Genomic DNA, 13,652 nt, shown 5'->3' on the forward strand with positions numbered 1-13,652 from the left:
GCAGTGAAGTGGCCAAGTTTGCTGACGACACTAAATTGTTCAGGGTTGTTAAAACAAAAAGGGATTGCGAAGAGCTCCAAAAAGACCTCTCCAAACTGAGTGAATGGGCAGAAAAATGGCAAATGCAGTTCAATATAAACAAGTGTAAAATTATGCATATTGGAGCAAACAATCTGAATTTCACATATACGCTCATGGGGTCTGAACTGGCGGTGTTGTAGTGGACAGCACGATGAAAATGTCGACCCAGTGTGCGGCAGCTGTGAAAAAGGCAAATTCCATGCTAGCAATAATTAGGAAAGGTATTGAAAATAAAACAGCCGATATCATAATGCCGTTGTATAAATCTATGGTGCGGCCGCATTTGGAATACTGTGTACAGTTCTGGTCGCCTCATCTCAAAAAGGATATTCTAGAGTTGGAAAAGGTTCAGAAGAGGGCAACCAGAATGATCAAGGGGATGGAGCGACTCCCTTACGAGGAAAGGTTGCAGCATTTGGGGCTTTTTAGTTTAGAGAAAAGGCGGGTCAGAGGAGACATGATAGAAGTGTATAAAATTATGCATGGCATTGAGAAAGTGGATAGAGAAAAGTTCTTCTCCCTCTCTCATAATACTAGAACTCGTGGACATTCAAAGAAGCTGAATGTTGGAAGATTCAGGACAGACAAAAGGAAGTACTTCTTTACTCAGCGCATAGTTAAACTATGGAATTTGCTCCCACAAGATGCAGTAATGGCCACCAGCTTGGATGGCTTTAAAAGAAGATTAGACAAATTCATGGAGGACAGGGCTATCAATGGCTACTAGCCATGATGGCTGTGCTCTGCCACCCTAGTCAGAGGCAGCATGCTTCTGAAAACCAGTTGCCGGAAGCCTCAGGAGGGGAGAGTGCCCTTGCACTCGGGTCCTGCTTGCGGGCTTCCCCCAGGCACCTGGTTGACCACTGTGAGAACAGGATGCTGGACTAGATGGGCCACTGGCCTGATCCAGCAGGCTCTTCTTATGTTCTTACAATTCTTGATGTAGCAATATGGGGGATAGACCCATTCTTTCCCTCCATGGAAATTATAGGAACTTGGAACCTTAAAAGCCTGGAGCTTACAAAACTTGCTAACTCCTCTACTCTGAGATAGCAGGAAAATGTTGGCAGATTGCCTCCCTCAAATTTCTATTTCTGGTACCAAAATTTCCACTGGGCTCAGGACCTACAACTACCTGCGGCTGTACTTCTGTCTCCAGTTCATGTTTTCCCCATACATTTCCCTTGTAAAGGAATTCTCTTACGTTACGTGATACTGTGTTCAGGGTTTCCCTGTTTGCAGAGTTCTCTTAAGGTCATTAGAACGCATTTTATATTGTTGCATGCCTCCCCAATCTCCAAGTGGTGAGATCTCAGGGGTCCCTGCACTCATCCAGGGTTTGGTTTCCTTTGGGAAGAAGGTCAGCAGAGACTGTGATGTCTTTATGAAATATGGTTTATTTATTTACACACATTCTAACCTGAGCTTAGGATGGAGGGGTTCAAGGCATCCACAGTCCAATATCCAGCTTTCCCATTAGTGTTACAGGAGGCACCCCAAATGCCATGGTGTAGAGATCCAGTCTCTCTGCCTGCCTCCAGTTCCCAGAAATTCTTCCTCACAACTCAAAAACATGACTCAAAAAGCCTCTCCTAGCAGCCAGGAGGGGGAGGGGAAGGCTCTCCTGAAGAGTTTCAATGACAAAAAGGTCTTCCAGGCCCATCCACCAGTTGCTGGGCAACTGATAGACCCATTATCCTACCTGGCCACTTAGCTTAACAAAAGAGACGCATCTGACCAGCAGAGCGAGTTCCTCATTCCAAGGCACAGAATTCCAAATCAGAGGCTGGAAAGGGAACCCACAGGAATCATCAATTCCACCCCCCCAACTCACAACACTACCCCCTTCTCTGAAAAAGGTCTGTCCCAGACCTGCAAACAAATAACAGAATAACAGCTTTCCCTACAAAGAAATAACAGGTACAGGTTAGTAAGACATTGCCAGGCCCGGCCTCCAAGAGGTCTTCTGTATCTTTAAAAGTTGTGAAGGGGAAGGGACAATTCCACCTTGTGGTTTTTCCCATTACAGTGTTGGAAGAACACCTGCACTTGGCTAACTTTCTCTTCTCCTAAAGATACAGGATCAGTTTCAGGCCCTGAACCTGGCAACCCTAATATACAGCCATGTTGAACCCGGCAAAACCAAACTATTATTGGCAAGAAGCAGCTTTTGTGTTTGTTGCTTCCTAAAAAATCACTTTCTCTTTAAAGCAGATTATTTATTTCCTTCTGACAAAATTTGACTACATATGAGCGTATTCATTCAATCTATGAACACTTTGATGTGTTTCAAAACTGATCTTCATCTCTGCAGCTCTAAGAACTGCTTCCTTTGCTTTCTTCTAACAGGACTGACAATTAAGGTAAACTTTCCCATCACTGAACATGCTAAATCAAAGCAAAATTATGTTGGAAGTCAGCTCAGCCCCTGTACATGTTTGGCAGTGCAGTTTACATTTCTTGCATAGTTTGCAGATATCTAATCTGCAGATTACTGAAGGTGATTTAGCTAAAAACAAACAAACATGAATTGTTCAGCTTTGCAGCCTTAAAATGTGGCACTATTTAAGTCATTCATTTTATTTCATGTATTTGCATACCACTTAATACCAAAATAGTCTCTGGTTTTGAAGCATCATAGAGTCCCTTTGTTTGCATACAGTTACAAATGTGATCTGGATGAATTTAGACACCAAAATATTTATTTTTCTTTTCTTGGTATCACTTGCAGCCTCCTGTATGGACCTTCGCATATACTTACTTCATTTGAGGAAATCCTTCTCTGGGTGGTACAGCTTCCTGAGATTAGGTGCGTTTCCAGATTGTTGCTATTTTCAGGTGAATTCAATCACATACTGGCAAATTCAGATTGTGCAGTTAAAGTTGACTTGGCACTCTAGTGCAACAAATCCACTCCCCTCCCCCTGACTTTTTGTGATAAGGATATGATAGCAAAATGCATTGGAATGTATGGGATAACAACTGCTTGATTCAATATCATATAACCCACTGTTCTTCAACCTTGATTCCCCAGATGTTGTTGGACTAAAACTCCCATCATCCCTTGGCCATTGGCTAAGCTGGCTGGGGTGGATGGGAGTTGTAGTCCATCAACATCTGGGGAACCAAGGTTAAAGAATAGTGATATAACCTCTGCAAACAAATCAGAATGAATGCTCAATACAGAGCTGACATTGCCTAATTTCCTCACAAACTTTGTTCAAACAAACCTGGATTTATGCTCAATAAACAGGTCATCTGGAAACAAACTAAATTGATGGCTGCAAGGAGCAGGGCCTTTGTCATGGTGGCATCCTTTCTGTGGAATTCATTTTCGAGGGAAATCAGTCTAGCCTATTGTCTTTTTAGTTTTCAGAAATCAGTTAAGAACTTCCCACAACCCTAGAGACCAATAACCTCTCAAGATTTGGTGCTCAACTTAATACAGCCAGTACTAGAGGGATCTGGAGGAAAACTCTTCCTATCCTTCTCAATCTGGAAGGAATTTTAATCCAAAAGTTTTAGAAGCACACTTAAAATACAGGTTTTCAGGTGAAACCAGTTTTTTAAATTTTATTTTGCAAATAAATGGGTTTAAATTGTGTTAGCATGGATTACAATATTGTGTGTGCTGCATTGCACATAAAACCTTTAAGAATTGTCCTGGTAAAAAGATTATCAGATATTTTCATATGAATTGCGGGGGGGGTAGAGATAATACATGTGAATACATTTACATCACTCACCATTGTGTGCTATTTTTTCTGAAATCTTTTCAAATGCTAATCTGCGACTTTGTAAACCACACCTTTTGTTATAAAGGTAGTTCTTTGGTGTGTCTTACTGCTGCCAAGCTGATGTGGAAAGGATTTAATTATGGAGGTTCAGTGGTTGTTAAAAAAGAAAAAAATGATTTAATGAAGTTATTCCTTTGATTTGCATTCATGGGTACTCTGTGTGCAGACAGTATAAGATACAGTAAATTAAAATGAAGTGTGGTACAATAATTACCAATGTTGCCATTCTGCCTGAGAAGTTTGTACTGAAGTACTTTAGTTTCTCAGATAAATCAGACTGCAGAAGATAGATTCATCTACATGAGAATTTATATAGCTTTTGAAGACTGATAATTCTTCTTTTACTGAAGGACTCCACCATGATCTAAACTCTGTAGACTACTTCAGCCTTCCCCAACCTGAAGTCCTCCAGTGTTTGACTACAGTCTTAAAACAGCTGATAGGAGTTGTATTTGAAAATATCTGAACAGTAACCAGGTTGGAGAAGGTTGATCTAGATCATGGCGAAGACCTTCAATACAGTCTAGATTCTAGGCCTATATTTTCTACAGTCTAGATTCTGGGCCTATCTTTTCATTTTAAAAATTTGTAGTATAGATCAGGGGTAGCTAATGAGGTTTCCTTCAGATGTTGGACTACTTTTCCCATAATCCTCGGTCTTTGGCTATGCTGAGCTGAGGTTCTGGGTGTTGGATGATGGTCTAGATCTTGCCACCTATCATCCAAATATCTCAATCATGGTATTTTGTTTGAGATTTAAGTTTCTAGAAATATAGCATTTGGGACATTAAAGCTTTGGTGATAGCAAACCAATTGTTGGAAAAAGCAGCTTTGAGAAATGAAAATTTTTAGATATTAAAATCAAATATGTGGCAGCTTTATGGAAGGAAGAGTAAAAATCTACAGCATTGACCAAAAATACATCCCAAAGTTTGTTGTTTCATATTCCACAATTTGCCAATTATACGGTTTGAACAAGTTGTCACAGCCCTAGTCTTAGGCCCATCTCCTCCAAGAAAACAATTTGCTTTGTGTTCCAAACACACACAGTCTTATGCAGAGACATATAAAAGGGAAAAGAAAAATTGACTTAATTTTGTTTCCTTCTCCTGGGACTGAATTCTTTCATTTAAAATAATATTCCATTTTCAGTGCAATATAAATATTTCAGTCCTGACCACTAATTGCAAAGGGGAAGAAAGGGCCTTTAATAAAAAGGAATAATTAACAGCATAGCAAGAGACACTTCTTGGCAGTAATATGGAACATTTCAGCTAGGATTGGAATTGACTTTTATACTGGAAAGTCCAGGAAACTTGTGAATTCTTTATTTTTTATGACACTTCTTTTAAAAGGAATACTGTTTGAGAAACATTAGAAAGATTGATTTAATGTAATGGATGATAATTCAAGAGGCTTTGCGGTGGGGCACAGTTTTCAAAGAATCTTGTTACCCCTAGTTGCTGAGCTGCCAGTTTAGCTTTATTTTTATATATCAAATTTGTAGTTCTACTATCCTGGAATGTAACCATTGCTCTAGCCGTGATGTAATCATAAAAGATATATTGCACCTCTATTATTGAACTTTTGCTAATAAGTCCAGGGACTGTTCTCTCCAGTATTTCCCATAAATGATGTTTTCGATCCTTTTGAGTAAGCCAGCCCCTAGGTTTGGGAAAGTTTAGAAATACCAGTTTTCTTTGATTCAAAGTCAGTTCCCAGTGGTGTCTTTTTGAATGCGAAACTGTCGCCTCATTGTCACTTCTGTCTTTCGGTTGGGGCTGGTTAGTCACAATATACGTTGGCTTTTCTGTCATTTGAGGTGTTGACGTCTCTTGGAATATATGTTGCACTGATATGATAGTGTCGTCCTTCTGAGGGGACTCAGATGGTTGTAAGTTCTTATGCTCCTTTTTTTTTTTTGGCTCTCCTTTTCTTTTTCTTTTTCTTTGTTTTTGTTTTTGTGACACAGCACGGGGGATCTAGGATCTTATATAAATTCCCAAAGTTCATATATGACTTCCTGGTAAATTTAGGATTCTTTATATTTATATTACACCGAAAGCAACACATACATCAAAAATCAATAAAGGAGACCAAAAGTCAATTGAAGGAAAACAACAACTCTGCTATAGTCCCAAACGAGCAACAACTAAAGACAAAAAGTACCAATGAAGAATTGACAAATATCCACAATAAAATCGAGATGCAGAATGTATTACCTGAAGAACTCCTGCTCCTGGACCTATACCCTAACTTTAATTCAGAACAACAATTGGAGACTATTGGCAGATTAAAAAATCTACTTCAGACCTTGGAAAGTGCAAGGAAAACACCCAATTTACCGGATTTGCACGAAACATCAAATATGCCTAATTCTTGGGACAACATAGAACTCCCACATGAGTCCTCTACAATTCAATCGCTCTCCACCAGGCCTTTAAATACACTTTTAACAAGCATTGCTTCTACTTCTCCTATTGCTCTCGCAGATGACAATGTGAATCTCAAACGCCATATATCTAGGGAAAGTGAAAGCAGAGAAGCGCCTTATCAACGCTGCACAAATATGTACTACCCAGCACATTGACTGCAAACAAACTCAAATAGGGACAGTCTAAATATATTATCATGGAACATTGCCGGATGGAACAGTAAATCTAACAGTCAGGAGACAAAAGAATTCTTGAATGCCTATGACATAATATCCCTTCAAGAAACTTGGTCCTTAAATGAACCAACTCTTGTTGGCTACTTAGCTTTTCACCTTCAAGCAACACCTAGTGTAAGGAGAGGTTGCCCAAAAGGTGGAGTTTGCATATTCATCTCAACCTCGCTAAAGGCCAAAATCACATCCTTCGAGAAATCACAAGACTTGGCTATTGCCCTTACTCTGAACTTCACCCAATTTACAATAATAATTGTCAACGTATACCTACCCCCGGCACGAAGCAACAAAATAACCATCAAAAATATCTCTTTACTTGAGGCTTTTATTACAAAGCTGATGTATGAAAACCCAGATAAAAAATTGATTTTACTTGGCGATTTCAATGCTAGGATCGGTGTATCAGATACAGCACTATATTGAAAATATCATCAACGACCTCTTCTACCAGTGGAGATTGCAAACATACCTCCTCGATATTCTAAAGATAGCGGCATAAACTACGCGGGTCTATTGTTAATGAAGATGTGCTCTAAGGCAAACCTCATTTTATTAAATGGTCGAACTCCAGGTGATAACAACGGTGAGCTTACATACCACTCAACCAACGGGTCATCTCTCATTGATTTAGTTTTTATTCCAAGTGAACTCTTTTTTTTAACAAATAAATTTTATATTACAAATTGGTCGGAAAGTGACCACCTGCCACTTACTATCGAATTTAATTTTAACCCATCGCTCATTCATCTACCAGGTAGAACGTTTATCAATAACGAAATAGAAATAGGCCCATCCAAAGTCAAATGGATCCCTAAACTTGATGCCGAGATCAATAATTTGCTGAACTCCTCGCCTATTATGAAAATTAAAGAGGAACTATTAGAACCTTCCTCTGACACTGATTTGATTTCTACATTTCAACAACTTATGTTAGGCTTACAAGCGATCATTGCAAAAAACACACGCTCAGGCACCATTCCTCATCACATTAAATCTAAGACATGGTTTGATAATGAATGTGTTGAGACCAAAAAACATATGAAGGATACTTATCATAGAGCCATTACCACGGGGTCATCAGATGATCTACAAAAATACTGTGAAGCAAAGAAAAAATATAAGTTGCTAATAAAAAACAAAAAACAGCATGAAAGAAATCTCACCTGGCAAAAACTACTCAATGCTGCAAAATTAAAAAACTCAAATACCTTTTGGTGCTTGGTAACATACCACTGGCCAAAAACACAATTTCAAAATGCTGCAAACGTCCCAGCCCATGTATGGGAAAAATATTTTGCGAATCTTTTTTTTTATCAAAATGGCCCAACTGTAGATCTATATCCTTTAAAAGAGAGTTTCCAAGACTGGCCTCCAGTTAACAAACAGGAAATTATGTATTTAATTTCCAAATTGAAACCCAACAAAGCTCCGGGACCGGATAATATCCCCCCAGAAGTCTTTAAAGCCAATGCCAACTGGTGGGCTCCTGTTCTCGCCTCACTCTTCACACACATTGACTCATCTCTAGAAATTCCAAAAAATTGGGGAATGGCTACAATTGTCCCTATTTATAAAAAAGGTCCCGCTAACGATCCTATGAATTATAGACCGATCAGCCTAATAAATATAATCAGTAAACTTTACGCAGCCCATCTTCATATAAAATTAACTGATTGGCTTGATCAAAATAACATACTAGCGATCGAGCAAGCGGGCTTCCGACCAAATAGATCGATATTCAATCATATATTAGTCCTCCACCATCTAATTGACAAATATGCGGGCAGAAAAGGAGGAACTTTTTACACGGCTTTTATAGATTTACAAGCTGCGTTTGACTCTATATCTCGCCCCCGTCTCTGGTCGAAGCTTAATAACCTAGGTGTGGATAGGTGTCTTATAGCCTTAATACAAGGTCTATACAATAACACCTTGTTACAAATAAGATGCAACACAAAAGGCCATTTGTCCAACCCAGTCTTAACAACAAGAGGAGTCAAACAAGGATGCATACTCGCCCCTATACTATTTAACATTTATATCAACGACTTAGTGCAAAATTTAGCTCCAGTTTCCGCTCACCCTCCTATTTTAGATAAGAAACCGAGAAACATTTTACTATATGCTGATGATATAGCCTTGTTATCTAGAACTCCTATTGACTTGAAATGCCTTTTAGCTAAACTTGCAACTTTTTGTTCCATGGAATTACTGACAATAAACTATCAGAAAACCAACGTAATAGTTTTCTCCCGTAATAAAACCAAACATCATTGGCAATTACATAGACATAAAATAGAGCAAGTTAAGTCACTAAAATATCTGGGATATGTATTTCAAGCCTCAGGTAGTCACCACCTACACAATAAATTGATGATTCTCAACGCACGGAGAACAACGAAAATGCTATTATCATTCTATTATTCCAAAGGAGGGCAAGCTTTTCTTCCAGTTATTAAAATCTTTAATGCCAAAATAATCCCGCAGCTAACTTTTGGCGCTCAAGCAAATAAGAATTTAAAATTTGCCAAGTTTGAAGCAGTTCAAACCATTTTTCTAAGAGCCATTATGGCAATTCCAACATGCATATCTAATAATATTCTTAGATTGGAAGCAGGAGTCCAATCAATTGAAACTAAGATTTGGCTCTTAAGAATCAATACCTGGCTAAAACTTACTTACAATCCCATTGGCCTGGCCCCGGACATCTTAAACGACAATTTTCATTCAGATTGGGCTGAATTAGTGACAGATAAACTCTCAGAGATAGGCCTTTCTCCTCAATTTATCACTACGATAGGACCTGAAGCAGCTTTAGCGAACATACGCCAACGCCTGAAAGACATAGACCACCAACAGCAGCTATCGACAATCAAAAATCAAAGGCACAACTCTAAATTCTTTATTCCGATGACATATCTATTGAATTTAGGAATTCCGAAACAGCGTAAAGCCTTTGCACAAATTCGATTGGACGTTCTTCCTTCTGCTGTTATGGAAGGCAGATTTACCAAAACACCCTATAAAGATCATGTGTGTCTATGTGGAGGAGAGGAAATCGAGAATAATGCACATGTACTGCTGTATTGTCCTCTCTACAAGTCCCCAAGGCAACAACTAATTATTCCTCTATTGACTCCCTTTCCACATAAACCCGAACATTTTTGGATGGAATATCTTCTAGGTGATACATCTGCGAAAACAACCACACAAGTAGCAAAATTCAGTGTGGCTGCTCAACATAGAAGGAGTAACATTTTAAAAAGTTCTCTTATCTGAAATGTAACTTAAAAATTTAAATTATATAATTGATGCCATCTTAGTCTACGAAATGAATGGTACTATGTACTAAAAATATGTGCCCAAGTTGCAATGATCCTTTCAAAAATTTTAACTTTGAATTTTTATATCTATTTTAAAGTTTAACTTAGTAACCACGTTAAAAATATTATTTTTATTAATCTACCATGTATTAAATGATTTGTTTTATTATGTTTTATCCTGACCTCATGGTCGAATAAATGATGAAAGATAAAGAAATAAAGATTTAATGCCCATGGAAATTCAGGTGAAGGGTGTAGTTGACCTTTGCTCCTTATTTGGTATGACATGATGAAATAGTGCTATTTTCATGTTGTGTCTCGGATCCAAGCACCAAAATCTGCTACCAAAACAAATCCAGAGGTTCACTGCTGCTCCCTCCTGAATTGCCTTCTGTACTTCTTTGCCATCTCTAGAGTCCATTTTATTTTATTTAGAAAATGTCTATTCCACATTTCAGTTCTCAACATGGTTTCCAGATTCTGAGATCAGTGCTGTATATTGCTATCACCTTTGTTAATACTGTGCACTCATTTGCTTCTGCAAGTAAACAAAATGTGGGGAAGCTCTCTGCACCTGCATAGTTCAGTTTCAAACATGGTGGTGGCAGAAGCTCCTGAAAGGCATTGAGAACAAATCAGGGATGGCTGATAAAGGCATCAGTACAAAGGGCTGGATTCCTAATTCCTGAATTTGAACTGGGTCCCTGAATATACAAGAAGTTGTCATTAGAGATCCAAATACAAAAAGTTGCCCTTGTGCACTGCCCTAACAATTAACACTAGCTCACTTATAAGATATAAAAACCAGGCACTCAATTGTATCTAAACTGTTCTAGACTGAAAGACTGGCATTTCTCTGCACCCCAAAATATTTGATATACATACAATTGCTTGATGCCATCTTCTGATATTACCTCTCTGTTGTCTTGCTCCGTGGGGGCTGCACCATACATAAAATATGATTCATTATAACTATGGATCAATTTTCACACTGCTTACCAGTGCCACATGTAGAGGCACTCATGTGCAGATTGAATTTTTTTGTAGCAGTATTTTGCATGCAGATGACCCTCTACCAAGCCCACTGGTTTGGTAGCAGGGTACATGAAGGGCCACTTGTCTCCCAATGTGCCTGCCATACACTGAGATTTTCCACAGAGACACATCTCCAGAGGCTACCACATCCGAGGATCAGTGGGTAGCTACTAGGGAAAGGGCTTTGTCACTGGTGACTACCTGACTGTGAAATGCTCTCCCCAGGGAGGTTCTCCTGGCGCCTATTTTCATGTTATTTTGGTGCTAGGCAAACACCTCTTTATTTTCCAAGGCTATTAAATCTGCCTTATCTCTGTTTTTCTGTTTTGGTTCTGTCAATGGCTTTTGTTCTGCTTTTTAAAAATGATGTCATTTTTATTATTTATTTACTTAAAATATTTCTATCCCGCCCTTCTACCCTATAATAGGGCACTCAGGGCGGCTTACAAAAATAAAATCAAACATGTACATAATAAAATTGTAAATAATAAAATCACAAAAACATTAAAATAAAATATATAAAATACTATTGTTAGGTCCAAACCCAGCACGCAAGCTGTCACTGTCTACTCAGCTCACAAACACCCGGGAAGGTGCGGAGTTGAGAGCAAGAACCTATTGCCAGAGGCCAGGAAATAACACACAATATTACCTTTGCAAAGGGGTCCCAAGACCTGCGAGCGAATTGCCTTTCAGAAGTGGGAACCCCGTTTATTGATACACACAAGATTTATATAGTTTCTCCAATGGTTACAAAATGGGGAGCAGACGTCATAAAGAATAGAAAAACATTGCTAGACATAGTAACATCTTAGATATGGAAAAAGGGGTGCTTAGGATAACAAAAGCCAGGAACATCTTGCCTTCTTTCAGACATAGGCTTGCATAGTTTATACGACCTTGAGATAAGCACTCAGAGTCAGAGGAACAAAGGATAGATAGGAGCAGGGGAGGTTCGGTTACAAGTAGGATCATTAAACTAAGAATACACTCAGGTTACATTTTCTACATTTGTAAGAGTATGCGTGTCAAGGTCTACAACCATGTAAATGAAGCATAGGCATTCTTTTGTGATACAGTTGGCAACATCATATAGGACATTGAGTATAGATATGCACAAGGAAATGGGAGGGAAGAACATTTCCAGTTCAAACAGGCTTTTATTCACGTAGCCACTGGAATGTCTAGGGTCAGGTCATCGGGAAATAAACCGATATCTACTTTATATCAAGTCAGTAATATTTCCATACCCAACACTATCTATCTATATCTATATCTATATATAACATTTTGTATGCTCCCCTGGGAATTCATTGAAAGGTGGGGTATAAATCCATATAATAAAATTAATCAATCATCAAATGCCCGTGCAAACAAAAAAGCTTTGCATTTCTCCCTTAAAATCTTCAGAGAAGAGTGCTAGTGGGCAGTATATTTTCTTATGTTTTGTACATTGTTTTTTCTTTCTTTCTAAGCCACTTTGAGACACATGTGAAAAGTGGGGTATACTTTTGAAAATAAATAAACAAATATATATTCCATGACCTTGGGGCCACTGGGACCAGGCATCATGGTAGCTCTTTGCTACATTGATTCTTCTTTAAAAAAACCAACAATAACAAACCTTAACAGAAGGAACTCTAAGTAGGGCCTCCCCTGTCAAGAGTGGTTTTGTATTACAAGAGTCATTGAAATAGGCTGGGTATACCTTGTGAAGAGATTATAGGTCGGCACCAGAACCTAGAAATCTGGGAAGAAGCTAAGAGGTAGCCAGTGGAATTGCTGCAACACTGTTTATACTTATTCAGGCACATTCCCAGAGTGCAAACCTGATCAGATGAGGCACTAAGATCCTGTCTATCAGAGGAAAATGCATATATTCACAAGCCCCTGCAATGATCAATGTTGTGGCTTAGTCCTCGAGGATTAGGAAACCTCCCCCTTCCCCTGGGTCTTAAGCAGTGGGCAGGGGCAGGGCCAACAGTGGATGGACCCAAGGTTGTGACTCTTATTTTCATTCAGTATGTTTGTATGCTGTGTCAGCTGGGTGCAGCCATCTCCTATCCTTTCATTAGACCTGGCTTTCTTGTGTGATGATTGAGCTTGCTTTTCCTTGATGAAGCTTGTTGTATTTGCTGGCACTGGTGCTGCTGCTGTTACCCTTTCTGTTAGGTGTGGCAAAATCCACTTAATCCAGACTTCCTCAAACTAGTGCCCTCAAGATGTTGTTGGACTCCAACTCCTATAATCCTTGACCATTGGCTATGCCACCTTGGGTTGATGGGAGTTGGAGTCAGGGAAGGTGGTTAATCTCTACTCATGCTCAGTCTTGTCTGGATTTCGTTTCAGTCTATTATCTTAATTCACTTGAATGAATCTGATCATAGCAAGTGCCGTAACACAACTGACCATTAAAAATAACAACCCACGCTACTGTTAAGAATATGCATATTTGAAACCCAGTTCAGGGAGGGGTCAATTTGAAGCAAAAAAAGAAGTGTGTTTGGGAATGGAAATCTGTCCAGTCCCACTCCTCTCTTGCCACTTCTCTGCTTTCAGTTGCCCCCTCTGTAAAGTGGTTTAAAATAAAACAAAGGCTGCCTGGATACCCCCAGGGCTGCTATGAAGCTGAAACACTGCTTTGAGCAACTTGGAGACATGAGAGGGTACAAATGGAACAAATAAAGAAAATTTTTCTTCAAAGACAACCTGCAGCTTGGATCAGGCATGCATGATCCCCCACTCAAT

General features: G+C 39.1%; 1 protein-coding gene across 15 annotated transcripts in view; it reads left to right on the plus strand.

Annotated features, from left to right (window-relative positions):
- Nucleotides 1-13,652, plus strand: part of SUSD4 (sushi domain containing 4) — a 191,277-nt gene that overhangs the window by 23,021 nt on the left and 154,604 nt on the right. For 10 of the 15 annotated variants that reach the window (XM_061625092.1, XM_061625094.1, XM_061625093.1 and 7 more), the window contains one exon: nt 2,813-2,890. In XM_061625092.1, coding sequence (XP_061481076.1) covers nt 2,813-2,890 — 78 coding nt within the window. Of the gene's footprint in view, nt 1-2,219; nt 2,445-2,810; nt 2,891-13,652 lie in introns of those variants that run through there. The other 5 variants (XM_061625097.1, XM_061625086.1, XM_061625101.1 and 2 more) reach the window with 2 other exon arrangements.

The sequence above is a fragment of the Rhineura floridana genome, chromosome 4 (genome assembly GCF_030035675.1).
Source record: "Rhineura floridana isolate rRhiFlo1 chromosome 4, rRhiFlo1.hap2, whole genome shotgun sequence".
Lineage (NCBI taxonomy): Eukaryota > Metazoa > Chordata > Lepidosauria > Squamata > Rhineuridae > Rhineura > Rhineura floridana.